The following is a 27,035-nucleotide window of genomic DNA, read 5'->3' as shown; positions in this document are numbered from 1 at the left end:
TTATGGCATAGAACCATTGCCCGCACCACACTCTCGCGCGCGCGTCGTAGGCGCTGAGGGTGCCAAACGGTCTAAAGTCAAGGTTGCACAATTACATGCTGATATAATGTGAGAGACCTCCAGTTTCTGAAGGATGGCCATCTTGCCGTGCCGCAGTTCTTGTCAATCGAATCGCCATGAATGAGCTACCTCTGGACCAAAGCCAACAAGATGAGGGCTTGGACCCAACAAACCCCTTTTCCGAAGGCCATGCGGAGCGGCGCATGGAAGAATGGGAAGCAACTGAACCTTTCTCTGAGGGTCACGTCGAACAGCGCATTACCGAGACAAATGCGACGAGGCAGGCGCCACCAGCAACTTGTTCCGATACGGAAACGGACCAGAAACTATTTCGAATCTGGGATCTTGAGGTCGGTCATCTCGCGTGTAGACTGTTGATTCAGCCCGGGGACCCATCAAGATTTAGATCGGACTCAAAGACCGGCCAGGTGGAACACCTATCACGGGCGTCCAGGTTCCAGGATGACACGCAACGACATATCAAATGCATCGCCGTTAAGCAAGGCCAGGAGGATTCTACATACTGCATACAGGAACCGATCAGCCTCGAGCTCTACTACGACAGCCAGAGTGATGGTGTCGCGCTGGTCAACAAGTCCACCAAGCTCTTGCGTCTTTTTAAACCGCGAGAAACAGATGATGCTACACCAGGGTCAAATGAGACGCATGTTCCGCCCTACGAGATTAGGAAAGCAGAACCCGGGGCTTGGGTCGTTAAGCAAAGCGATGGGAGCACAGCCTTCCAACTCCTACTATTTCCGCGGAGATATTCCTGCCAACTATATGAGCCAAAAGAGATCCCTGGAGTTGCGGGTTCGAAGAGAAGTCGTTCCGAGAAACAGACGCCGGCCGCACCCGTCTCTGGAGTGTTCCAACCCGCCAGGAAAATTGATGTTTTTCGAGACATCCAACAAGGCCAAAAGCTGCGTGTCGTCAATGGCCATGGCGATGAAGAATACCACGTCGTCCGCTTACGCAAAGCAGGCGTCAGTGGCGTGGCTGAGGTGTTCCAGGCTCTGGTGTCTACCCATCCCAAGCAAGTTGTCGTCGTCAAGGCCCTGAAAGCGCATCCTAATCCCGTCATTCGAGCCAAACTCTGGAATCGAGAGTTTTCCATGCATCGCAACTTGAGATCCGTAAGTATGCTGGAGCTTCTTCACCGCACTTCGTCTGACATGGGGAAAGGGGTTTATCATACGTTTACTCGGCGGAGATGCTCGGCTCAACTCCCTTGTTCTCGAATACTATGACGCTCTTGATCTTGGGAGAAGGAGCAGGTGGCGCAACGCGAGCGGGTTTTTCTCCGGAAACGATACAGACGCCAACCGAGTTCTCTGCGACATGTCAAGGGCTTTAGAATACCTAGAGCAAAGGGGTGTGGGCCATAACGACCTTAAACCTTTCAACATCTTGTATGGCAAGGAAGGGGCAAAACTGATTGACTTTGGACATGCTACCTTTGGGCCGCAGAGGATCGACGGGGGGACACCATGGTATGTTGGCCCAGAATATATTTTCCTACAGAAACGCACAGCCTCGGATGATGTATGGGCGCTGGGAATCGTGATGCTATACCTCTTGAAGTTGATACCTCTTCCTGATCTGGGACAAGTCCCAGGCTGGCAAATCAACGACGTGAGAGGGCCACAAAGCAGAGCTGGGCAGAGCATGAGAACGTGGCTGGCGACGATCGAGCATGTCAAAGAACGGCTTACGAGAGAAGTGCCGCTCCATTCTGTTGTGCAAAAGATGTTAGTGGCTTCATCAGGGAATCGTATTACAGCGCGCGAGCTCGTGGCTTCGGTAAGCGGCCTGCACCTGCGGTGACTATTGGCCTTGCTAGTTTAGTTTGAATACACTCGAAGAACTTGAAATCGCGTAGTTAATGAACACGGACTTTGAGCTCCAGAAGCAGTAGCGTTGTTTTCCACAATGTGGGACAAGTCCACCATCACATGCTAATTGTGATATGCCGGAAACCCACTTCGCCCACTCTCGAGGCACGTTGGGGCGCGTATCGTTGTAACGGCTTAAGAGCCGACAACCTTGTTGGCTCTGCTGGATCTGTGCTCGGTTACTATCATTCATCGATTCACTTCGCCAGCGTGGTTGCGCGCTCTCCAAGCGCATGTGGCACTTCCGGTTCAAAACCAAGTAACGACCCGCTGTCGCGACAGACCATCTCTTGACCAGACGCTTTCGAACCGTGAGGAGTTGTTCGGGGAGATTGTCGGTTTAAAGACGGGCGAAGCGCTTATCTTTGCCCCAAGCGCAGCAGTGAGCATCGGCAGCAAAGGCGACGATTGTGGGCAGGGTTCGACACTGGATCGGGCGTGTCTCAAGGTGAGGATTAGGGCGAGGTTGTCGGAGGACGGAGGAAAGAGTGTGATGGCGAGATGACTGCTTAGCTTTCGTAAAATCTACTCCACGATTAGAAAGTCTTTCACATCTTTGATAGCATTGTCAGATTAGGAAGATGACGCTTGGTACTTGGTTTAAGTCAATATTTACAAGACCGATGTGAAATTGTAGCGTAGAATTGGTGTCAGTGCATATGGAGGGGCGGGCCATGTGCTGCGCCGCATGGGCTAGCTAGGAAACCTATTTCCCAGCCTCGTCCGGTTCTGTCATTGTGAACATCCCGACGCGCAGCTTCTTTCGGTCGTCCAACCACACCATCACCCTCCGACATGGAATTGATCGCCTCGTGCAACTCAGCACTGCTGGACTTGTCAATGCAACAAGTGTCGACCTAGAAGTACTGCAAATCATCCGCGGCAGCTTGCTTGCTGCAGGACTCGAGCTTGCGGTAGCCCTCTTTGTGCTGACCTGTGCCCTCTTTCACATCCTGAAATGTGACCTCTTGGTCATCGTCACCCCACGTATGCGAGGGGATGGCGTACGGCGGGATGGCGTCGACAAAATCCTTCGTCAGGCAGAAGCTGCCATCGGATTGGCGCTGCAGAAGACGCATGGCGATGCTTGGAGTTCTTATCAAGCATAGGAGCAGGAGAGTGGGTGCCTAATGGGTAAGGCGGAGGAATGAATCTGGTAAGACCATTGCCAGCGGGATGGGCAGTGCTCTGTCACATGGCCCGTGCTCGCCCACGGCTATGCCGCTTCTTTGCTTCTGCTTGCCAAAGACAGACCAATTCCTAGCCAATGGGGTGAGATGCACAATAGAATAGGCTTATGCGACAGGTCTCCAAGGCACTCAAAATGGCGGCTTGGACTCCGCCGAGTGCAGCTCACCTCTATAAGCTACCCGCCGATCGGTCTACAGCCAGACAACCCTGCATGTTGTCCTTGACGCGTCATAGGATCACGGCGCGACTGGAGGACAGTGATCTAACCGCCCACATGGCGATTCGTGAGGATCGATCGCATCACTCCGAGAGGTACCAATGCACCAAACGTCTGCTGTACTGTCCATTGTGCGAAAGACGACGGGCACTGTAGAAAACGCGCCGTAGACGCGCTAGTGGAGGCCCATGGGGGTCCGAATGCTGATGTTTTTGTTGCATTGCGATCTCGTTTCGGGGCGCTAGGCTACCTTGTTGCAGCACGCTGCGTCCGCTGTACGTGGTGTCAAAATTCACTCGCAAACGTAGTCAACGCATGCACAAATGGACTGGACACGTAGTAATTCGAATATAGCCCGACGCAAGGTCACACACAATACACCATCATATCAAAGCCGTAGCGCCGTCTTATGGTGTGGCATTCTCATCAGTGGATGGCTAGAGATCGTAGCCCGGGTGGTACAAGGCTCGCTGCGACAAGTGGTCACGTGCAGGTCTGCAGCTGAAACTGCCATCAGGCAGTCTGTCAATACTCAACATTCAGAGAGACTCAACACTTGGAAATTACGAGATTACAGATCCATGGTCTTCCCTCCACTGTTGCACTGCGCCGGTTGATTGGCGTGGACATACCTCGATCCACTACACTACGCTTTCCGGGGCAAGATGCGACGACTCTTTTCGCGACGTAAAGGCGACAAAGGCGGGGCTCCAGATGGCCCTCCTGGACCCTCAGTCGCGAGCGCAAGCTCAAGCTCCACACCCACGCCCAGCAGAGCGCGTTCCCATCCGGAATCAAGCTACTGCATTGCCCGTCGGATTGTACCGTTGAGTAAGAAGCCCTTCCATTCCCACAGGCAGTGGACTGATTATTATTCATCCCAATGTTATCTTCGTCCACGGCCTGACGGGCGACCGCGAGAAGACCTGGACCGCCTACAACGAATCCGAGCCATGGCCCCAGACCCTCCTCCCGTCCAGGCTCTCGACGGCACGAGTCTCCACCTTCGGATACGATGCCAGCGTGGCCGACTGGAAAGGTATGGTTTCGCAGAGTCGGATCGCAAATCATGCAGGTAACCTGCTATCGTCTCTCGCAGCGTACTGGGACGATGATGACACGGTAAGCAGGCTGCAATATACTATAATGTAGAATAGACGTAGCTGATGCGAACAGAACGAACGGCTGATCGTATCCATATGCCATAGCCTTGGCGGTCTGGTTTGTGAAGACGTACGTGTTTACTTCAATACAGCAGGATAGTACTCATTGTTGGGCAGGCTTTGGTGACTGCGAAACAGCGACCGGACGCACACCACCAGAGAACACGCGACGCGAGCACCGAAAGATGGCATTACATTGTCGCTCCGCATAGCCGCGTCCTGCTATCAGAGGCGAACGATGAAAGTGCCTCGGCATCCATACTTGGCTCTCGACGGCCGGCTTCGACTACGGCGGCGCCTGGCTCACGTCCGGCGCAAAGCAACCGACACCCCTGTGACCCTATCCCCACTTCCGTACCGGTTCGGAGACCATGGCGCGAACATCGCCTACGACTCATCATCGAAGATAGCATAAGGGGATTAGGGCAGGCTAGCGAAGCTTTCCGTTCCCGGAGGGCGGGTATGCCCACGGCTTCGCTTACTATGCTGCACTCGGGCGGTCGTCGTTGCGGATCAGTTTGGCATTATAACGAAATGCGTTACCAAGTCCACAACAAACTATTCTGGGATTGCCGGCTCGAATCTACTCCAGGAGAAGAGTCAAGATTCCCTATCTCTTCTCGATCGTTGCTTTTCGTATCTCCCCTACGTCTTACCGCGAGGAAAGCCTTGGCGACATGTACTGGGCTTGTTGTTTGCGTGCGCTGGACGCTTTTGTCACGGGTGCAACCCCCTGCCAACAAAGAAGGCCATCCAATGAGAGGAAAATGGTCGCGCCGAGCTCAAAAATAATAGGTGCAACATCGCACAGTTTCGAACCTCAGTCCAGTTGTTTCGCGTCCGCGTGAGGCGGGCATAGTAACCTGTACAGAAATCCGCTATTGGAAGACAGCATGCCTTGATTCAAAATATACCTATCTGTTCACTAATTTTCCAACAGAGATAGGCTTTAGCGCATACATCCGAACGGGCAAAAGCTTCCTGGAGGAAACTGTAGGCAAGCCTTTCTGAAGGTCGGTTTTGATAATTCGCAGGCCGGCTTGGGTGATCAGTTTCCGAAACTTGCTATCTTCTCTGTATTTAGTCAGCACCTTTATACGTTATGATAGCCTAATAGCTACGATGTTGTAAGGTCGCAAGAAAATCAATGCAACTCACCTGGTCTGGCTACTGTCAATGGCATCGAAGTAATCGGAGCCGCTCGTACTTATATTTTCTTTCACCACAATCACACCGTCCTTGGGGTTCAAGGTTTGCCCGCACCGCATCAAAAAAGTCCACAAGATGCTCGTCTGTCAAGTAGCCAACGCACCACTGAATCCAGACCAGATCGTACAGGACTCCATCAGCGGGTGACCATTCCTCAAGACCAACATTGAATATGTGTCGTACGTCACTTATTTCTCGCAGTTTGCTGTTAAATTTAGCTACAGGCTCGATCACATCGATGTGAGAGGCCAAGCCATGCAGAAGCCCGTTAGTTACTCTGCCGATACTGTCTCGTCCAAGTGGCGCATTAGTATTCTTGTTAAAAATTGGATATTTGGATTTGCTATGAAGTAAGGCTTGGTACGCACCCTGCGCCGCCTTCCAGTGCGTGAGCAACGGTATGGCGGTTATTTGCCGTACCAATCCCCAGCTTCGCTAGGAAGCTGCGTGAACCTCGCAAGTCGATTCTTGACGTGTGGGAAAAGCCGGCTACTGATGGAACCCCGCCAAGCATGCCGTCGTCATCGGCAGTGGCATCTTCCCAAAACGAATACTTTGTTCTCTGTTAACCCAAGAACCGGTCTCGGAGATGGTTGACGAACTGCCAGTATTCATTCCACTGGACATACTGTAGTTGAACGATGGATCGAAGGCCGCATTGCAATTTTTGAGAAAATTAGGGGTAGACTAACTGTGCACAGACCATGTGAATTTTTTGCCATGTGAAACCAGTACACCAACACCTATGTGGGTCAGGTCTAGTGACATGAAGGAGCAGGCGGTATATTGAACTTCTTTTGTAATTCAACTACGACTTTATTATCTAAATGCCCAACCTCTTCTTCCAAAAATGACGACCCTTGGCGAGCTCCTCAATTGGGCAAAGGTTGAAGGTCTTGTTCTCAACGGGATTCAGCCTGCCTCGATCAAGGGCTGTGGCACAGGCGTTGTTGCCTGTCGCCAGCTGGAGGTTAGTAAACCACCGCATCGGACGATCTCTCCTCATATCTGACCGAACAATGAGGCACAAGAAACTATACTTATAGTGCCTATACGAGCCATTCGAAGTATCACGACAACTCCTCTAAGCATCCTCCGACAGATCCCTTCTGACACACCGCTCCACGGTATCCTCGCCGCCGAACTAGCCCTGGAAGATAGCAGCACACCAACACCATGGCGAAACTCGCTGCCAACGATGGCCGATATCATTCCGCCCCTACCTTTCATGTGGTGCGAAGAGTTACAAATGCTTCTACCAACACCAGCGCGCCTTCTTCTTGAGAAGCAGCAAGCCAAATACCACCGTGAATGGAGTGTTATCTCGCGAGCCATACCTTCCATAAACGAAGAACGTTTCCTATATTACTGGCACATCGTCAATACGAGAGCTTTCCTATACCAAGTGCGGGAGACCGAACGCTACCGTTGGGAGGACAGATTGGCTCTGGTTCCGGTCGCCGACATGTTCAATCATGCCGATGATGACGGATGTAGGGTGTCCTACATGCCTGAGCATTATGCTGTAACCACCGATCGCGCATACGAGCGTGGTGAAGAGTTGTTCATTTCCTACGGTGACCATTCTAATGATTTCCTGCTAGCCGAGTACGGCTTCCTGCTGGCACACAATCATTGGGATGTGGTATCTATTGATGACGCAATAATGGTACGACTTGACGAGCCTGCTAAAGAGGCGTTGCGCCAGAAGGATCTCTTGGGTACGTACACATTGCACGTGGAAAAGGGGCCATGCAGCAGAGTCCAGGCAGCTTTGCGATTGCTCTGTTGTCCGTATGAACACTGGCTCCAGTATGTCGAAGGCAGAGACGACGGGCATAGCTCACAACTTGCGGTTAACGTGCTATTATGTGAACTGCTTGGGGAATTCGAGAAAGTCATCCAGAAGAAGCTACATATATTAGAGAAGTCGCACGTCGGTGCCACTGACCAGAGAGACATCCTCAAGCAGCGGTGGCGGCAAATGAATGCCACCACGAGACAGGTACGTAGCCGCCTACTCCGGCAGGGTGAAGCCGATCAAGGCAGCCACTCCCGCCAAGCGAGCAATGAATCCGATCAGCCGATGCAGGCAGGGGGATCTCTTTGATTTGGGGTACCCCCGCAGCTGGAGCCCTAGTGTCGGGCCAAGGTTTTACCGAAGCGCACGGATGCCAATACTTAAGTATAAGGGGTGAACAAATTACTCAGCTACCTAACGTCCATCGAAGGATACCTGAATCTGGGTAGTATCATATTTCGATAACTCTCCACATGCACCTACCAGATGGCGAAACGAAAACCCCATTTAGATATACAAGATATGGAATCCGAACTCGGTTACAAGATTTCCACATATTCTAATGATGAGGGGCCACGTTTCTACTCAGACCTGCGCCTCGTACCTCGGTCTGACTACGAGAGATGCGAGAGGGAATACCAACAGCTGATGAATATCAGACGCCTCAAACCTTCTGTTGTCCCTGAAAAGCAGTTGATTTCCAGGCTCCCAACGCACGGGACCACCAAGGTCAGCAATGCATTGATTATATCTTGCGTGCACTGACGATAAACAGAGGATTGAGAGAACTGGCGAGTCAGTTATGATCTATCGGCATTCTCATGAAGGGCTGTATCCATATTCCTTGAACTTAAGTTTTAATTTTGGATTGAATATCCCTCTTCTCTTCACTGAGGCTGAAACAACCCGCACGGTTCTTGTTTCTGATGTAAGTTAGTTTCTATATCAAATGAGTAAAGACTGACCGGTCCACTAGCTGTCCGTTGATGTCACAGACATCCAAACTCCTGGGCTCTTTGAGTTGCCTCCTGAATTGCGGCTCAAGATTTACAAATTTGCCATACCTCGGGGGCAGTGGTGTATCGACAACTTGGAAGACTTCGAGCAAGATATTCTGCCTCGCTGCCTTGGTGACCCCAGTGGATACTACTTTCCACTCAGCAAAGGCATTTCTCTCTTGCTAGCGAGCAAAAGATTACGCCAAGAAGCCTTGCCGATTGTATTTCGACGCACTGCATTTCACTTAGACGACATGGATGATCTGGCAAAACTCCTAGTTGCTGTGGGCCACATTGGCCGCGCCAATATTGAGTCACTGCACTTTCCTTGGGAAAGCAGGTCAGATATAGAATGCAGGTGGGAAATGTTCCCAGAGGCTGAGGACAACCACCTTAAGCTCCCAACTCTGCACGTCTCGACTTGCATGCAATTGCTCCACCAATGCGCAAGGCTCCGCCAGATTCGGGTTCTGTTCGACGAAGAGTTGGTGCGCAATATTCGCACGGATGAATTCACGGCCAATGAGGGAATCCAAAGCTTGTGTTCAAAGCAGGGACTTCAGCAAGTTGAGCTCCTTGGATTGGGCGGAGAGATCATTGAAGATTGCCCTATGATACAATGGCTTGAAGAAAAGATAACATCGTCACGACGCGGTGAGCGACATGGAGAAAATACAGACTGACTATACCGGCCTTCCGATCTTGATCTCTTTACAGAACATAGCCATCATCTTTTCACTTGTTACCAGTTTCGACCGGGACTGCCTCGTAGGAGTACTTTGCATACCATAGAGTGCTTTTCACGTGAGTGACAACTGTCCAGGCATTTATTTCGGTGCTGTCCAAATTTCATGCTGTTGAATGTTCGTTTATAAAGTCGTCAAGAGCAAAGAGGCCTGATGCCGTATCGTTGTCACTCAATCCATCACAGAAGGCTCGAGTTGAGTCTTTAGGCCGCTTGCGCGGGTCCTTCGCACACACCAAGCATCTCCGAAGTAAGAATATGACATCAGCACGCAATATGCCGTAATATGATTTGCGTATGTCGTTCCACGTTCTATCCCACCCAGCATGCTGATTCCTTATATGAACTGACTCCACCACATCCATAATACAATCGTCGGTGACGAGTACACGATTTCCTTCTTCGTTGCTGCCGGTAGTGGTGTGAATTTCACTGGTAATGTCGTCCCAGATGAAGGATCTTCGAACGTAGTTGCGCCTACTGAATTCCTTCTGTGACGAAGGCCGTGTGACATCAGCTGTCAGCCATTGGAGGAATTGATCTCGCTCGCTTTGTGAGACACGGCGGTGGCTGGGGTTCTCGATGAGGTATTGCTGGAATTCCGTTTTCGTGCTCGGACTAAATGGAGCCTCGGCTGATGAATCACTCATTCTGGTTCGTCTGAACGTACGCCTCAGATAGAGGAACTTCGACTATGTGCAGCATGCTGTTGGTGCAGCTTGTTTCAAGGCGTACGCCGACAATCGAGGTGAGGAGCTCGATTCATGGCGTACGCCGACAATCGAGGTGAGGAGCTCGATTCATGGCGTACGCCGACAATCGAGGTGAGGAGCTCGATTTAAAGCGTACGCCGACAATCGAGGATTCGACCCACTATGAACTCGAGTTTGACAAAAGACCATGAAAAGTTTCGATATAACCAAACGCCGCCATCATACCAATTACTAGTCTATCAGCTAAGACACGAGCCGTCAAACTATGGCAACTACACTCTCTGATAGATTGACCGCCAGTACAATAGACACAGGTGTTCCGCGAATGTGGGCACATGCTGTATCCCGATACCAGGAACTTGCAGCGACAAAGCTTCCCCATCCTACCAGTATACAAAGTATACCTCAGTTATTCGATGAAGTCTTGTCTGCGTCGGACAGATTCAAGAACTATCGTCATGACGGCTCAAAGGTCGATAGACTAAGATCATACGTAGCAAGATGTCTGGGTCCGCTCCAACAGCTAGGTACTCTGGTTACCCAAGCAACAAAGACTGTAAGATCCCACGAAGTATGATCATACGGCAAACCATCTGACTTTACATTAGGTTTATCCGCCAACAGAGGCTATCTTTGCAGCAATGAATTACCTGATCAGCGTAAGCCTTGCCTTGCGTCAAGCTATATATCACCATTCTGACGCCGCCCAGTCCGCCACCGCAACCTCAGCAGACTACGAAGCACTTGAATTGGTTTTCGATGATTTGCAATCGCAGTTGCAAAGCCTAAAGATCCTGGAAACCAAGCTTTCTCATTTCCCTGAACTCGAGCCAGCAGTGGTTGGAATATTCACGTCAGCGCTGGTTTTGTGCGGAATTTGCACCCAATACATTCGAAAAAGACGTATCAGTACGTGGCCGCCTTCACTCCTCTTAGGAACTGAGCCTTTCTTATTTAACTTCATATCTATGCTGACTAGTCACACTAATGGTCACTACAGGAAAGACTTTAAGGGCGCTGGTATCAGGTCGAGATGAGAAGCTCAAACAGGCAACAAACGACTTCCACAGGTCGGTAAGACTTGGGAATGAGACGACCAAAAAGCTTCTCCTTGCCAGTTCTGTCGATCTAAAGCTTGCTACGAGTTCGACACTTCAACATGTTGCTAACATCGATGGAAGTTCGGAACAGATGGTGAGACAGCTTAAGGGTAAGTTAACATGGTTCTTCTTGCATACTCTGTTCTAAGACTCATTTAGAACTTAAAATCTCCCAAGAACGTGAGAATATACTCGAATGGCTGTCACAAGTTGACTACCTTGACAGGCAACGAGACATCTTTGCTAAGTACCACGAGAAAACCGGGCAATGGCTGTTATGCCATCCAAGCTTTCGTCTTTGGATGGATGGTAACGACAACACAATACTCTGGTGTTGGGGAGCTCGTAAGCACACTGCCCAAATATCCCTTGTGTCCACGTATGCTCAAGTTATGAACAGCTGGTGCTGGAAAGACAGTGATGACGCAAGTCGCCCATGTTGCCCGAGCGTTGTTGCCTATGAACTAACCCCGGTTGGCTAGTGCGAGAATCATACGGCATATCGAAGCCTCTACAACGAATGCCAATGTGGGAATTGCATACGTATATTGTGATTACAAAATGCCCTGTACCGCAGCCGAAATGATATCCAGCATTGCTCGGCAGCTAGCGCAGCAATACAGTCACTTGCCATTGCAAGTGAAGTCGTTCTATGCGACATGGGTCAAAAAGAGATCATATCCAAGCCAGGGGGAATATGCTTCGCTGGTCAAATATCTCTCGAAAAACTTCACAAAAACGTTCATCTTTGTGGACGCGTTGGTATTTCTATCTTTCTACAGAAATGGAATTACTCTGCTAAATGAGTTTATCAGGACGAGTGCGCGGAGGGAACAAGGGCAGAGTTCCTGAACCTGCTCCTCGCTTCAAGATCTACCCTTCGTCTTTTCTTCACTTCGCGAAGAAGTGTTGATCTTCACGATCGTCTTGGCGTCTCATCCAGCATCGAGATCACTGCCAGTACAAGTGATATTCGTGAATATCTGGCAACGGGCATCTCACAAAACGAACGACTGTCATCGATTCTTCAGATCCATCCGGATTTAAGGGACCAAATCATTGATACAGTGCAAATAGAGGCTGATGGCATGTAAGACAAGCAAAATAACTTCAGGTTGCTTCTGTGTCTTACTGATCTCACTATAAGGTTTTTACTTGCCAACCTCCAGCTCACCCATATTGGTAAACAGAATACCGCCAAGAAGGTTCGCAATGCTTTGTGTGGCCTTCCAAGAGGCATTGCCGCTTTTTACGAGCAGGCAATTCAAAGAATTGCAGATCAAGGAGAAGAGGACAGCGTATTGGCGAAAAGGACGTTGTCTCTTATCTTCGGCGCGGAGAGGTCTTTAAATGCCGCGGAGCTTCTTGCAGCTTTGTCCGTAGAGACAGGCGACTCAGAGCTAGACGACGAAAATTGCCCCAACCTTAGCACCGTCCTTGGTGTTTGTGTGGGGTTAGTCAGAGTTGACGACAATTCTGGGACAATAGGACTCGTCCATAAGACTCTCCAAGAGTATCTCCAGGAGAACATCATGGACCTTCTTCCAGATCTCCACTGGGAAATGACGAAGGTTTCCATAACCTATTTGTCATTCCGATATTTCGCTGAGGGGCCTTGCGCGGGTGACATTACCTTGGAAGAGCGATTGCAGCAGTATCCTTTCCTGGAATATGCCTCCAAAAATTGGGGGATCCACGCCAGATATTCAGGTCGTCAGAGTTTGGCATCTGTCATGGCCTTCTTGGGAAGTGGTGCAAACTTGGCGTCTTCTGTGCAGGTCATGTACTCCAGTGCCAAGCGAACAAATGGTTGGCACGGCCGATTCCCTGATAATTTTGGCCCTCTACACGCAGCGGCCTACTGGGGATTAGAAGAAGCGTGCGAAATTCTCTGCGAGGGCAGCTACAACATTGATGCTCAGGACAGTCAAGGCACCACTGCCTTGCATTTGGCTGCACAACAGGGACACACAGCACTTCTGGAGAGCCTACTTGCTAGAGGTGCCCGTGCTGACCTGGCTAACGAGAAGGGATATACTGCTTTGATCTGGGCAGGAAGGAACGGCCATACAGCATCAATCACACCGCTGCTCTTGGCTCACAGGAACATCTTAACACACGATGTCGAAGGCTGGACAGCACTCGACTGGGCTATCACTGGTAGACACTATGATACTGCCAAAGTGCTACTCGCTCATTACTCACAAGCTTCTGAGGTCGCTCGCCTGAACAAGTCTTTGATGCTGGCTGCCGAAGCAGGAAATGACGAAGCGGTAGAAATATTACTGAGTAAGGGAGCAGACGTCAATGGGATCGACGAAGAAGGGAGTACTGCATTGGATTTTGCAGTCTCCGAGGGCAAAGAGGAGGTCGTTCGGCTCCTTCTTGAACGAGGTGCCAACCCGAACTCCGGAGACAATTACGGCCATACCTCCCTGCACTGGGCCCTTGCGCATCCATTTATTGCAATGTTGCTCCTACAGTATGGGGCGACGATTGATGTTAAAAATCGGCAGAAGCAGACGCCACTATTATGGAGCGCCAAGGAAGCCCAGATCGACATGATGGTATTGCTGATCGAGTCTGGGGCCGCTGTCAACGCTTGCGACGAGCATGGCATCACCGCTTTGCACGCAGCAGCTGCGAAGGGAGACGAGGCGATGGTCAAGACTCTCTTGGATAACGGTGCTGACGCCACTCTCGAAGATCGCGATGGATGGACACCCGTGCATGCTGCACTAGTCGGAGGACATAACCATTTGCTTCCCGTCTTTGTGCCCATAGTCAACAACTGCCAAGGCATAGCCGACGCCTTATTGAAAAGACTGGAAGACGAGAACAATGCAGCCTGGCTGCAAGAAATTGCCATGGCCAAATCGGAAGGCAGCGTTCAAGTCAGTGGCTTGCGTACTGCGGTGAACAGTGGCCACAGCGAAAGAGTTCTCGCACTCATAAACGCCGGAGAAGACATAAATGCTTGTGACAGCATTGGGGGCTCAACTGCTTTGACACTCGCGACCTGGCTTCGAAGGCTGAACATTGCGAGAATTTTAATCGAGAACGGAGCTGACGTCGACAGACCGGATGGCGCAGGAAACACAGCTTTGCATATTGCAGCCAGAGACGGCTACGAAGATATTGTAGCACTTTTGGTCCGCAATGGAGCTACAATTGACAAACCGCTTCATAGCTGGACTCCTCTTCTTCTTGCCAGCAAGGACTCTCACCATGATTGCTGTGCTCGAATAGCAGAGTTACTGGTCGATAACGGAGCGGATGTGAATGCCGCCGACTATCATGGACGGACGGCACTTCACTGGGCTGCTTGGTGGGGTCAATTTCACCTGGCATGGGAGCTGCTTCGGCGAGACGCTCTTGTGGATGCACAAGACCGCTGGGGAATGACACCATTGGTCTGGGCTTCAGCAAGCGAACACACTCGAAGTGGGAATCCCGTCACTAATCTGCTTCTGGATCATAATGCAAACGCCAATGTGGAGACCAAAAATGGCTATCGCGCTATCCATCTGGCTGTCCTGGCTGGGGATGTGGAATGTCTGGACAAGCTCTTGAGACATGAGGCAGATCCTGAGGCCCGTATTGGTACAATAGGCCTCACATCGCTTGACATTGCACGGATCATGAAGCATGAGGCCGCTGTGAAGCTATTGGAAGAGTGGGGGGGCCTCTACAGTCAGCCGCCACAATGGCAGCACGCCCAAAATATGGCCTTGATCTATGGAAATGGGGGGGGCTTATACGGAGACACATGGGTACCCGCTTCTCAACATTGATACTACGCCGAATGAGGTCATTTGCGTGGACAGTCTTTATCAGGCCCTACGCGGCCTGAGCACGGACTGCTATTGAGATGGGTTCAAGCGCTTGGGTATAAATCTGATCAAGTCAAGGGTATTTCTGGGGTTTGAGGCGGGGTTGGGGTTGGGGTTCATTCAACCTGGCAGCCAGAATCACTGCGGTGAACTATGTAATGGGATGACCCACTCGGGTTTGTGAGAAATAGAAGCGGTCTTACGGGACTTCGTGACTGCCACCACTACCGTACTGGTGAGAGCACTATGACCTTCATCCTGCCTTTTGTCTCCACCACACGTCCCAACGAATTTCGATCTTTCAACGCGGAATGCTCTCCGTACCTTAAGGACAGCACCATCACTCTACCTTATTTTTTTTGTGGTCGAAATCTTTCTTCTGGCTCATCGTGAATCAATTGTTGCTAGAGGGAGCGACCGTCTGATCTCAGTTCTTGATGTCCGTGTGGGGGAATGTCTCTTCCCTGCTGAACTCGCTGTATGACACCCCTCACAGCTAAGCACCGCCTGCTGGCCTGGTGCTATTGCGACGAACGGACCTATACCGGGATTTCAACCGTCACATGGGGTATAACTTATTTCGACGGGTGCGACGGCGGTTGCCAAGGCGGCTGGGTAGGCGAGCATGAGAAGCATCGTTGCTGAGCGGGCTGTACAGGGCGCGGCCGCTCTTTCAGATGAACAGTGGACCTCCCTCAGCCTCAAACACCCCCCACTGAGTGCCTCAATAGGAGTCAATCAACAGACCCATTGGTGGGGCTTAAACGGGGAATTGGAACCCCCGTACTGCTCAGTTTCACGGGTTTCGCTCTGGCAATGCTACTGTAACCCGCTGTGAAGTTTCTGGCACTGCGCATGGGCGGTGAGAAAATTAGATGCAATTTCTAATTGACTGGCTGTATTTGCATACCTCGAATCTTTTCTGGCACCTACTGTTAGTGCCAGACTGCTATTCATTGCCCTTTCTTTAACAGTCCCGAGTCTTGGGGACTGTCAACAGTACATTCTAGCAGGAGCGCCATGGCTTCCGCCCGATGTACCAGCTAGGGTATGCATGAAGACTATTGCACTCTCACTTTTAGCAAAGAGGCTCGTGGCGGCAGCCGGAGCCACCCAGTAAGGCTAATGAATGTGGTAGACTTTATCCGCGACTTTCGTCTACACGAGTATGCCAATGGATCCTCTCGTTCAGCGGCACATCAGATTGGGGTAGGTTATGCTGGCACGGCTGGCACGAGTTCTGATCCCATGGCTAGACTTCGCCGACGACACGCATTCCACCGCTTTCAATGCATACGTAGTCCCTAGTAAGCTGATGAAGTGTTTCTATGGCTCAGTAGGTAGTAATCACTGTCAGCAAGTTGCACCTAATTGAGAAGTCGCTCAGAAAAAAGGCCGTCTCACGTGCAACAAAGTTAATCAGCGGCCGCCCAGTACACTTTCTATACACCCATCTCAGGCCTGTTACGCGCAGGTCGCACGCACGCCCCCGACAAGCCAGCCGAGCAGCGTACGCCTACCTCGAAGAACACCAAGCCAAGAAAACAACGCCGTCCACGCTCACCAATACCATATACTTCATGATCGACACATCCCGGATGGATGACAACGAACGGGGTCCTGTGACCGCCGGGACGATTCGAGCTGCCATCGAGAAGGAGATACGAGCGAAAGGGCACAGGAGGACTGGCGATGCCGCGCAGTAACAATAGACTCAAGGAAGCCCCAACGAATCAAGATTATATGTCGAAACGAAGACGAGCACGTTAAATTTATTGCAGAAGTCACACCTCACCTCTGGTCCGAGGCCGTGCTTCCTAGGCCAATAACATCTGGCTTTTGATGGTGAGCAAGTCCCTGTCTAGATAGGGAGAGGGCACATGCTAGAAGTTGTACAATACTAGAGTAAGGATCGAGTGCCTTTCTTAAAACTACGAACTTGTCTCTACATAGCATGGTTAGCGCTAGCTTTGGTTTCACTAAACCTGCCGTCGCTGGCGTGGCATAAGAAAATTAGCTTTGACACCTCGCCGCTTACCTCAAAGTACACTTGCCAAAATGAGACCTGTGCAGTATGTACTGACGGTGTGACTTATATGCAGTTCATCTTGCTATGCTAGACTCTCGATCAGGAAGTGCTCTCCGTTCTAATTATGGACATGATGCTGTGTGTCCTTTCTAACGTACAGGAGTGTGAAATAGAGAGGCTGCGGTAGGAGATGTAGACCCCAGAGTAGAGAGCTGCTGATGGCGCTGCCGGTCCAAGTGAGCAAAGCCAGCGGACAGCAGCAGACTTAGCGAACGGGGACCCCAAGCAGAGGCCGATAGTCCATTCTAGGGCGTGACGCACTTGCTAGCTTACAAGAGGCACTCTGGGGCCCCTCCAATTCCCATCGAGTGATATGCAGAAATGATACTGGGAGGCCAAACAACCATTCTGGTCCGCACCAGTGTCCCATTGTACCCTTTTCGAAGTGCGCCGATTCCGAATGGAACCAGAATGACCTAATAACATACAGTACTATCTTTTGCTGCTTAAGCTCGATGAGCCTCAAGGGCTGTTTTCGGTCCTGAGTTTTGTTGGCCTGATTGTAATGCAGATTCGGAAAAGAGAGACGGGAATGGACGCCGGACAGACAGCTTGTGATGCAGCCCAGACCTATCCTGGTGTGCAGGACAGAGCGTGATGCTCTCACCGCTCCGCTTGTACCGTTCCGATAGAGGTCGGTCGCCTCAGAGCTAATCATCCAGAAGCGTATTCTCCTTTCGCTGCATCCGTTGAGAGCTCGAAGATCATCGCGCGCTGTTTCCGGTCCTGGCTTCATAGTTGCCTGAAGACCTGTTGGGCCTACTGTTGGAATGCAGAGAGTACAGAGTCGGAAGAGTAGCAATGGTGCACTAACGCAACCAACCAGTGGGCCAGGTCTAGAACCCACGATTATTAGCGTAGAGCTGGTTCGCGAGCCCACGTCATTTTAAGACCAACTGCCCAATCCACCTGAACTGCTTAAGAACTTCTTCTCCTCAAGACAGGCCGAAGAGAAGCTGGCCCGAGATTCCTCTCGCCAACATAGGTTCGGAACCGGATCAGCAACTCCCAACGAGGTTCTCCCAGCTCGAGCTCATCACGTCATCAAAAGACGGCGATGCACCTCCCAGGCGGGCAGCGGGTGCCGGACCTCAACAGGACTGTCTGTCCCCATGTCCCGGTTACATACTGTTCCGCCGAGCTTTCCAGCTCCTTTGCTAACAGCAGTAGTTTCGTCAATCAGTCACCTGCCATGCGAGACCGAGCCACGGCCGAGCGACAAATTGACTCGCCGAGTCGAAGCCGAAGCCATCAATTTCGAGGCCCCGCCGGGCGCTAGCATGACGCAAATGTCGGTATCAATATAGATAGCGATGCAGATGCCGAGCACGAAACCGACCCCGAGTATCTTGCAGCAGCTCTCCCTGGCACGGCGGGCGCCGACCCTCTGTCTACGACATCATCCCGACGATGACGGCGGGACTGTCATAGCTAACAGTCCCACGAGAGAGCTGCTTCCACCGCAAATGGAGCAAGGTACGCATGGCCTCTCGTCTACTGGCTGCATGGTACTAAGTATCCTTCAAGCGCCCAATGTTCCCGACAGACAGTAGAGGGGGAAGCCAGCCAGCACCAAGTCCAGCTCCACGACGAACGCTACGCCGACCGCCGTGACGAACCCAGGTGCCCGGCCAACAAACACAAGATACCCCGGCCAAGACTCGATGGATCCATCGCTGCAGAGAATTGTACGTTGGAACTCTCGGATGTCGGCTAGAAGGCCTTTGGCTCCGGTTGTGTCGACATAACCACCGGCAATGTCTGCAGGCGACCGATGCATAGCCTCTACCAGGAGAGAACGGTGCAAAGCTGTCACACGCAGGTCGCCAAAGAGGATTTGTGCAGAATGCGGCGAGGCGCCCACCAGTCGCCTACATGGACTGCAAACGCAAATTGAAGCGGTACATGACGAAAAGAAGATGATCGGGATGGTGGACGACCTTCGGCCGAGTCTCAGCAGTATCCATTTTGGGTAATGAAATAGCAGCAGCAATGTCTATGCTTATCTTGAAGCATGTTTCCAGCTCCAATCCATCTACTTGAAGCCCATAAGTAAATCCGATGCAGACGCCTGTCGTACTGCACCAGAAGAGGCAGGCGGCAACCCACCTCCTACTCCACTGTCAATACTTCAGTAGATAGTAACAGCAGCCACCGAAGGGGCTCCCTCGCACGACTCTCGGCCTTTTCACTACTCCACGGCGACACACGGAAGGGAAGCTCTGCACTCGTATCTACAGAAAATAAACTTATCTCTTTTCTGACTTATCCCCAATGAACAGGCAGTGCACTGACAACTAGCTGAGCGATGGAATACGCTTGGTGGGATTTTAGAGCTCGGGAGACTTGTAAATTTGTTGGATATTGGAGAAGGAGTGAAGCGAGTACCATGCAAACCAAAAGATTGTACAGGTAGAGCTACTGCGAATATTAATGAGTAAGGCGCGTATAGTTGTGAAAGGCATCTTTCTAATCCACTAGTCTTCGTGCTGCCCATCCCATTCATGCCCTGGTGATTGCTTGACCCAGGCCAGAAGCATCAAATGAGCCCCAGGTTACAGCTATCCGCCACTCAATCACACAAGGAGATTGGTATGGTCTTCGACATAATTTGAGCGAGACATGTTCCCGTCTACGTTGCATAGATCCACATGAAGGAACATCGATGAACGTTCATCTACCACTTGACTTTGCGTTGGCTCGCATTTTATGCTACCGGTGCCGCACCTGTATCCCTTGCTCGCATAAATAACGTCCGCGTCATCAATCCAAAGTGCGCAAGATATCTTCCGGACACCCAACGTCAGAAGCGTTAAGACCGGCAAGCGGTGCGTATTTGTACTTCCCATGTACGCAAAAATTTGGTCAGCATCGTCTTTGGCGCACACTGGTCTTCTGTTATTACAATACGAGCGAGTTCCCATCTCAAGATTACTTGTATCTTTCATTCGTCCGGTCTTGTTATGTATTTTCCTCCTGGGCCGCAATCACCAACCCAAAATACATTATCCCGATAACACAATCGACCATTCCATGATTGTTTCTTACTACTGAGGTGCACCAGCAGTTGCTCTTTGCCAAATCCGCAGTTCTCACGCCCCTTCAAGATGGCTCAGAAGCAGTCGATCCATGCTCACCTCCTTCGAGGCGCTGGCTGAACCCAACTTGAAGCACAGATGGTGGATATTAGCCTTCGCGCAACAGCTGCCCGTCGAGCGGTTTCGCAAAGTCGGGTGCTATGTCTCTATCTGAGGATGGTTTGACCTTGGAAAAGCTAACGTAGAGGACATCTTCGCGGTATCTCAGCAGTTGTGGATGTGCTGTGATGCTGGTGTATTGGGATACGAGCCATGTTGCGGCTATCGCGTTGCCGATCTCTTTGTATCGGTCTGGATCCTCAAAGTCTTTGCTCAGTATTTGGATCATGTTTTGGTCGCTTGATTGATAAGAGTGCATGTACTTGGCGACCGTTACGCGCTCATGTAACGCCATATACGCCGAGGCCTGCTTAATCGCCAAAGGCAGGTAGGTGAGGTATTCGAGCAGCGCAGTTGTGCTGTGGGAGTCGGACACCTGGCTCGGCTGGAGACCCTGGTGCAGTAGCTGCTCGGACTCCAAGTCGCTCAGTTGACCCAATCTGAACACACCCTGCCGAGGCTGCAGCCGGGCAGCGGCCTGGTGGTTCCGGGTCGTGAATAGAATCGACCCCTGTCGGCTGAATGGTAGGTATAATGGTAGCTGGCCATCTCTGAGCAAAGTCGCATTATCGATGTTGATGATGAAAAGCCACGGTCCAGTCTCGTCTCGACTCAAGGCCGCCTTTACGAGGGCCTTGACGTCGGCCTTGTCGTCTTTAATGCCCTTTACCCTTAGAGCTCGGCCGATCGCTCGGTAGGCATTCTTGAACATGGTTATGTCCACCGCCGGCACCCAGAAGACCGAGTAATCGCGATGCGCCTCGCGTACGCGGTAGGCCGCCTTAATTGCGACCTGCGTTTTACCGATGCCGCCGAGACCTTCGACGACGGTCCGTTGGCACGCGTTTGGGTCCGCACGTGGCGGGAACCTTTTGAGAAGCTGCTCCAGAACCGTCTCTCGTCCCACAAAGTCCTCATTCCTATCAAATCGGACAAGGAAGTGAGATGGAATGGACTCTGTACTGTATTGGATACCATTACACACGTGCTAAAAGTAGGAAACTAGCCATTTCTTCGGCGCTAAAGAGCCTCCTTTGCCCCTAATACCAACTTCTGGATCTAGTAACGGACGAATTTGAATTGGGAATCATCGTGTCCTTCGAACTTATTCATCATAACATATTGCTTATCGAGACCTTGTCGGTAATGGCCGTGGATGCAAGCAGACGATTCAACGACAAGCTACTGGTGTTAGTGTGGACAGGACTACGGGTTACTGTTCAGCTTACAACAAAGCCTTTGGATCCTTTCGTCCATCGTGAAATACTCCTCGGAAGAATTCTGCGGTAGATGTCCGTCTTTTTCGTTTCGTAAAAATAACGAACCGGTAGCATAATACAAAGAGCTATCTCAGCAAACTTCTGAACCCGCTCAATAACTTGGTTATAGTGCTATTGCAGATCCTGGATAAGATTGTCGGAGGCATCTTCACCCATGATTCCTTTGATGTTACCAGCTACGACGTTGGCTGCGCCGCGTCCGTTCCCGCGAACGGCGTGGCGAGGAACACGGCGCCAACCGTGGCGAGAAGCACCTCACGGTAAGGACTGCCTTCCTGGGCCGCCTAGCAAATAGCCTACCGAAGTCAGCTGATACGATACTGGCCGTCGACGTAAGGCGCCTCACCTCTGCGAGGACCAGGCCGCTAAAGCAAAATGCCACGAATATCAGAGGACGGGCTTCGCTGCCCTAGACGCGCTCGGCGGCTACTTGGCCTAGGGAATTGTCGGCATGGCCTAGCAAGGTTTGCACAGGGGCATGGTCGAACACTTTGGCGTTCCAGTCGTATGTGTAGATGCGAGCCTCCGGGATGGCCGCCGGAAGTATGTCGCTGTCGCGCAGCCAGTGCACCTGCGTCCCGTTCTTCTCGTATATCCATGTGCGGGGCGACTCGGTGTCGAGGCCGTGGATTGCAATGACGCTGATACAATCAGTGCTGTTTTCTTCGGGGTGGAAACGACGAACTCGAGCGTGGTTGTGTCGGTGGTACCCTCGGCAGGGACGAGCTTGTGGAGGCCTAGTCGTTGCTCCGTCGGCGGTGCTGCGACCGTGACAGCTGTCAGCAGGTTGGCGCTTGCGACGCCATGAATGAGTAACATACCGCGGGGTGGCATAGCGGGGTCAGAGCACCTCTCCTCGAGGCTTCTGGATAGCGACGATCGACAACCAACATGCGAATAGTTCTGTGATAGGGGGGTTCCCAAATGAAATATCCAAGCACGTTTTCAAGCAGGTCGAAGTGATCGGGCTTGTGTCTAGGGGGTTGGGAAACAAGGCTGCCGACGTGGAGGGCGGCGACAGTGACGGCGACCGCTGAACACCAGAAAAGCAAGCACGGCGCTGGTCGTATCGCGACGCCACCCTCCCTCGTCTCGGGCTGCCCTCGTGCTCTGATTCGCCGTAGTACGACACGCCGAGCGGCAGAGACAGTGGACATGACTGATTTCAGTACTGCGAAGCGCGAGTAACCTTGGACACTCCCAGGAGTTTGATGCCGAAGACGGCTGAAAATACTGCATTCATGTTGAGAAATGCGTAAAGTGACTTGATTAAGGCTTTGCGAGCGATCGTTCATTGCCAAAGTGATTTCAGGAAACGGTGGGTAGCCCTTTCTGTAGGTCGATGCTGGCGATCCGTAGGCTAGCTTGGGCTCAACTCAGCTCAACTCAACCAAGCTACTGTCTGTTGCATCCCATATCCAGGCCGCTAGGTTCCTCCAGTTAGCATTGGCACCCACCTCGCTGACCTGTTCCTTAATTCACACAACCGTCTGTTCGTGCATATGTATGGCACATAATTGCTTTCCAGTATCTACTGTACAGTTCAGTGGCCCGAGTTGGTTGCTGAGGCTTGAACCAGCCGTTCTTCACACTGCGTCTCCAGGCACATCCAGAAGTACCCCACGTTTGCTCGAAGTACCTTTCAGCGCCAAGATAAGACTGGGCCAGTTTTTAAAAGAGACCTTGCCCTGAAAAAGCGAAACCGTTTCGAATTCCACTGTACTCTTTTTAGGGTGCGCGTGTACTCGCAATGCACACTGGATTGAGTTAGTTGAGGAGAATTGAAATGGCTTCTGGTTCTTTAATCACAGTTCTTGGATCCCGATTCCTGAATCTCAAATCATGGATCGCAGTTCCTGGATCACGGTTCCTAGTTCACGGTTCCTGCGTCACGGTGGTAATAGACTTGGAATGGTAGCAGAGCCACTCACTTGCAAAACCCGACTCTCAACGATAGACATCGGAGAATGCCGAGATACCGCCGCTACGGAGCTGTGCTGCAAGAATATCAACATTTGCATAGAAAGGACAAGCAGAAGTCTTTGCCACCCACTATAGCTATGAATGGAGGAATTCGAGCCTGTACTATAAGGATAAATAGCTTGTACTTCCACTGCGATACAAGGTGCCAACAGTGCAGCGATAAGAAAAAGGAGACATTTTATGTAGCGCCAAGTGTGTGAAGGAAAGAAATCAGATAATGTTTCAAACAATCAAGATCCAGATGATAAATCCTTCGCCTTGCCAGACTGCTCCTCATGTTCACGTAGTAACCGCTTGCTGATCAATTTCTCGGCTACCCATCCTTCTTCCTTGGAAGGACGATCCTTCCAATGCAGCTTGTACTGCTTCTTCGCCCCCTTCCCACGTACCCCCAAAATATCTACGCCTTGATAGATGCCATCATAGCCTGCCTCAAATTCACGGACCATTCCTTCATTGATGTCCGCACGGAGGACCCAATCGCGGGTGCCGTCTGTCCACTTGAGGAGGAACACGGCGCGACGGCCCGAGCCCCAGCGTGCGATCAGATGATCAACCTCACCAATAACAGCGGATTCAGCTTCTCGAAGTCAGTCGGTATTCCCGAGGAGATATTTCATGGGACTGATGCATACCTTTATTAGACTTGCCAGGCGAGTGTTGTAGCTTTTGCGACCTCCTGGTCTGGCGATGCTGCCTAACTGGAGCCCCAGGATTGGGAACATGTTGGGGACAATACACTGCACCCTGGGGCTTGTCCGTAGTGAACTGGAGCTGATATGTTTGCTGTCCGTTCACTATTACGCATTTCAGGATACCGTTGGAGATCAGTATTTCTTCATAAGACGCAGCGCTGAAGGGAGAGACGATATTCGAAGATGCCGGATGGGATGCCGGCAACGCCTCAGCTGATCGTTCAATGGGGCTGTCGCGGTGAGGGGGCTGACTCATTGGTGAACTTGGTCGTTGAGCCTGGTCGGTCCTCCTCTGACGCTTGCGAGCGGGCAGTGCTTCTGCCGCCACTGTCTGGTCTCGGGAACTCGCTTGGTCATCACCTGTGCTGTCATGAGGACCAAGGAGGTTGCCGTCGTTCGATGCAGATAGTTCCTCCCGGCCTTGGCGTTTCGTGCCGGCAATCACCGAGCCTCGTGAGTCGGTGTTGCTGGCAGAATCTGATTGGGTCTTCGAGGCAGAACCAATCGTGCTTCCATCAGGGACTCTAGAAGAACTCGGCGTCCCTCTGTTTATCAACTGAGCACCACTGGTGGCAACGGTAAGACCCTCCAGGGGCTGGCTGTCCTTGTTTTGAGATAGACGAGGAATGCTCTGTACCGACGCTTCCCGCGCCTTACGGCGCTGCGCAGCCGCCTTCATCCAAGGTAAATTTCCAAAGTCTTCCCTCGTCATCCCGAGGAATGAGGAATCCACGGGCTTAGGGGTCTTGACAGCAGAGAGGGACCTCGATTCTGCCCCTAGTGGCCGTATTTCGGAGGTAATCGGGTGGTCTAATTTGGCTGGGGGGCTACCAATGAAAGAAACGCTCTCCGGACCTTGGGGCCTGGCGACAGGCTGACCAGAGGTGAAAATGGCAGGCGGAAGACTTAGAGTCGCGTTTTGTCTGGAGCTGACAGGCACTTCTGTCTGATGGTTGTTGCCGCTTCTCCAGGGCGGAATCGGCGTAGGGTTTCGAAATTCGTCATCTTCAATAAGCGAGATCGGGTCTTGGAAGTGGGCTCCTTTTCCGCTGCCAGATGATGCTTTCGGCTTCATTGGAAATCCCACAACGGAGGTGGGCACGAGATCTGCCCTGCGACTACTAGCCATGTGAGCACCATCGCCGCTCAGCTTTTCTCCGTGGGGAGTTACACTGGGCTTAGGCAGCGGCACACTGGGGGTTGAGAGATGTGACATGGCCTCCCGTGAAAGAATATAGTGTGATTGTAGCTATTTAAGTGAATTGTAGAAGGGATCTCAAACTCGAAGTTTGATATGCCAGAGACATTTTGCGGAAAGGGGGATTTGGCTCGACCAGTAGATATTTATGCACAGAACAATCGGCGCATCACATTCTTGATAGTTTTCCCTAATTCTTACTGACCATCTTCCGTTGCGATCCTGAACTTGTGGCCTGCTTAAAATTCGTGTAATTTGTGCCACACCTGACGCATCCGGGCGTTGACTTCGGTGACTGGGAGTGCAGCATGGCGACCAATGAGCTGACAAAGCACATACTAGAGACGTAAGTCATACGTGCCACTCTCAGTTTCGGCCAATCCCTCCCGGTGAATACACGCGGAGAAATCAATAGAACCGAATTGACCGCAGGCCAGCTGCGGTACTACATACAGCCCACCGACATCTGATGACTGATTGGTCGAGTTCGAGACGGAGCGCCCTTCATCCGAAGCCAAGGCAGTTGGTTGGTCCTCTGGAGATGACACGAGAATGTGGCCTTCCTGGTCTGGAATGAAACTTGACAATGTGGCTGCAGTGTTGACGTGGTCTCGTCATCATGCGTGAATGATTGGAAAAGACGAGTCCCGGAACGTCCTGCATCCGAAGCCAAGGCAGCCGCGTGGCCGCGATGACGCGACAACAGTGATCTTTTTCTGGAAATAAGACGATAATAAAGCGCCCTCTCATCCGAGGCCGCATAGTTGGAGGCAGTGCTGACGTGGCCTCGCCGAAAAAGGGGAGATGAGCAGAAGAGGCGAGTCGCGGAACGTCCTGCATCCGAGGCCAAGGCAGCTTGGTGGTCCTCTGGAGATGAGGCGAGAATGGGACCTTCCTCATCTGGAACGAAAGCTGACAATGTGGCTGCAGTGTTGACGTGGTCTCGCCATCATGCGTGAATGATTGGAAGAGACAATCCCGGAACGTCGTACATCCGAAATGAAGGCAACAGCGCGGCAGCGATGCCAACATGGCTTCGAGTAGGCGAACGCTATCAGAATGGGAGCAGCCCTTGGGAGACGAAGGAAGCCTCCATGGCTGCGAAGGGTTTGCTGGTAGCTGATCTCTAGAAAAGACTCAGTGTAGTGATGAAGTGAATGTTATTTTCAGCGTGACTGATATGAAGATTGGTGTGTAGTGTGGAAAGTAGGTAGTGCTGACAATAGAGTTCGATTGAGCCGAAACGCAGATGGGATTGAAAATGTTAGGTCGGACTCGTAGCCATGGACAGGCATAATGAGCGCCGTGGTCGATCTTGTGGTAAAGGAAGAGAAGAAAGAAGTCAAGTATACATCGAGGAGACTTTGTGGGAAGGCAGTCTTATATATGTATTTAGGTGGAGACAGGGGTATATGACCGCGCGATGCCGAATCGGGAAGGGGGGGCTAAACCCGGGAGGTGCGACAGCGTGTTCTCGACTACAACAAGTACACTCCCATCATGAACCGCCTTTTGATAGCAGCCGGCAAGGATATCGAGAAGGAGAAGTACCATTCCCTCTTCAAGTGCATCGACAACGGCAACGACTTGGAACTCGGTGACTTCTGCGGCGATGAAAGATGCGACAAGATGACGAGCAAGTATTGCGACTACGGCCCCAATGACTGC

General features: G+C 51.5%; 10 protein-coding genes across 10 annotated transcripts; 4 read left to right on the top strand and 6 right to left on the bottom strand.

The window, feature by feature from the left end:
• Positions 1 to 176: 176 nt before the first annotated feature.
• PG986_001882 (uncharacterized protein) lies at positions 177 to 1,887 on the top strand (the record flags this gene model as incomplete). The annotated part of the gene is made up of 2 exons (XM_066838104.1): positions 177 to 1,196; positions 1,246 to 1,887. The coding sequence occupies 2 exons, from the start codon at positions 177 to 179 to the stop codon at positions 1,885 to 1,887; spliced, it is 1,662 nt and encodes a 553-aa protein (XP_066706997.1).
• A 925-nt stretch (positions 1,888 to 2,812) lies between these two features.
• On the bottom strand, positions 2,813 to 3,034 carry PG986_001881 (uncharacterized protein; the record flags this gene model as incomplete). Its single annotated transcript, XM_066838103.1, has 1 exon — positions 2,813 to 3,034. The coding sequence occupies one exon, from the start codon at positions 3,032 to 3,034 to the stop codon at positions 2,813 to 2,815; it is 222 nt and encodes a 73-aa protein (XP_066706996.1).
• A 994-nt stretch (positions 3,035 to 4,028) lies between these two features.
• Positions 4,029 to 5,318, top strand: PG986_001880 (uncharacterized protein; the record flags this gene model as incomplete). The annotated part of the gene is made up of 4 exons (XM_066838102.1): positions 4,029 to 4,176; positions 4,220 to 4,485; positions 4,540 to 4,596; positions 4,644 to 5,318. 4 exons carry the CDS (start codon positions 4,029 to 4,031, stop codon positions 5,316 to 5,318), a joined length of 1,146 nt encoding a protein of 381 aa, XP_066706995.1.
• A 122-nt stretch (positions 5,319 to 5,440) lies between these two features.
• On the bottom strand, positions 5,441 to 6,297 carry PG986_001879 (uncharacterized protein; the record flags this gene model as incomplete). Its single annotated transcript, XM_066838101.1, is given in 4 exon segments — positions 5,441 to 5,600; positions 5,685 to 5,818; positions 5,835 to 6,078; positions 6,104 to 6,297. Coding segments are annotated over 4 exon segments (732 nt in total), but the record flags the coding sequence as incomplete, so codon positions are not given.
• A 288-nt stretch (positions 6,298 to 6,585) lies between these two features.
• PG986_001878 (uncharacterized protein) lies at positions 6,586 to 9,217 on the top strand (the record flags this gene model as incomplete). Its single annotated transcript, XM_066838100.1, has 6 exons — positions 6,586 to 6,709; positions 6,782 to 7,740; positions 8,023 to 8,265; positions 8,312 to 8,331; positions 8,392 to 8,464; positions 8,513 to 9,217. 6 exons carry the CDS (start codon positions 6,586 to 6,588, stop codon positions 9,215 to 9,217), a joined length of 2,124 nt encoding a protein of 707 aa, XP_066706993.1.
• A 166-nt stretch (positions 9,218 to 9,383) lies between these two features.
• PG986_001877 (uncharacterized protein) lies at positions 9,384 to 9,929 on the bottom strand (the record flags this gene model as incomplete). Its single annotated transcript, XM_066838099.1, has 1 exon — positions 9,384 to 9,929. The coding sequence occupies one exon, from the start codon at positions 9,927 to 9,929 to the stop codon at positions 9,384 to 9,386; it is 546 nt and encodes a 181-aa protein (XP_066706992.1).
• A 328-nt stretch (positions 9,930 to 10,257) lies between these two features.
• Positions 10,258 to 14,886, top strand: PG986_001876 (AGC PKA kinase; the record flags this gene model as incomplete). The annotated part of the gene is made up of 8 exons (XM_066838098.1): positions 10,258 to 10,548; positions 10,601 to 10,651; positions 10,703 to 10,901; positions 10,993 to 11,202; positions 11,252 to 11,272; positions 11,319 to 11,437; positions 11,908 to 12,182; positions 12,240 to 14,886. The coding sequence occupies 8 exons, from the start codon at positions 10,258 to 10,260 to the stop codon at positions 14,884 to 14,886; spliced, it is 3,813 nt and encodes a 1,270-aa protein (XP_066706991.1).
• A 5,314-nt stretch (positions 14,887 to 20,200) lies between these two features.
• On the bottom strand, positions 20,201 to 21,302 carry PG986_001875 (purine and uridine phosphorylase; the record flags this gene model as incomplete). The annotated part of the gene is made up of 2 exons (XM_066838097.1): positions 20,201 to 21,173; positions 21,283 to 21,302. 2 exons carry the CDS (start codon positions 21,300 to 21,302, stop codon positions 20,201 to 20,203), a joined length of 993 nt encoding a protein of 330 aa, XP_066706990.1.
• On the bottom strand, positions 21,271 to 21,647 carry PG986_001874 (uncharacterized protein; the record flags this gene model as incomplete). Its single annotated transcript, XM_066838096.1, has 3 exons — positions 21,271 to 21,393; positions 21,441 to 21,589; positions 21,644 to 21,647. The coding sequence occupies 3 exons, from the start codon at positions 21,645 to 21,647 to the stop codon at positions 21,271 to 21,273; spliced, it is 276 nt and encodes a 91-aa protein (XP_066706989.1).
• Positions 21,648 to 21,900: 253 nt separating this feature from the next.
• PG986_001873 (uncharacterized protein) lies at positions 21,901 to 22,325 on the bottom strand (the record flags this gene model as incomplete). Its single annotated transcript, XM_066838095.1, has 2 exons — positions 21,901 to 22,132; positions 22,177 to 22,325. 2 exons carry the CDS (start codon positions 22,323 to 22,325, stop codon positions 21,901 to 21,903), a joined length of 381 nt encoding a protein of 126 aa, XP_066706988.1.
• Positions 22,326 to 27,035: the final 4,710 nt, after the last annotated feature.

This window comes from Apiospora aurea (assembly GCF_038362705.1).
Source record: "Apiospora aurea strain CBS 24483 chromosome Unknown utg000001l_segment0_segment0, whole genome shotgun sequence".
Lineage (NCBI taxonomy): Eukaryota > Fungi > Ascomycota > Sordariomycetes > Amphisphaeriales > Apiosporaceae > Apiospora > Apiospora aurea.
This window is presented reverse-complemented; position numbering and strand designations above follow the sequence as displayed.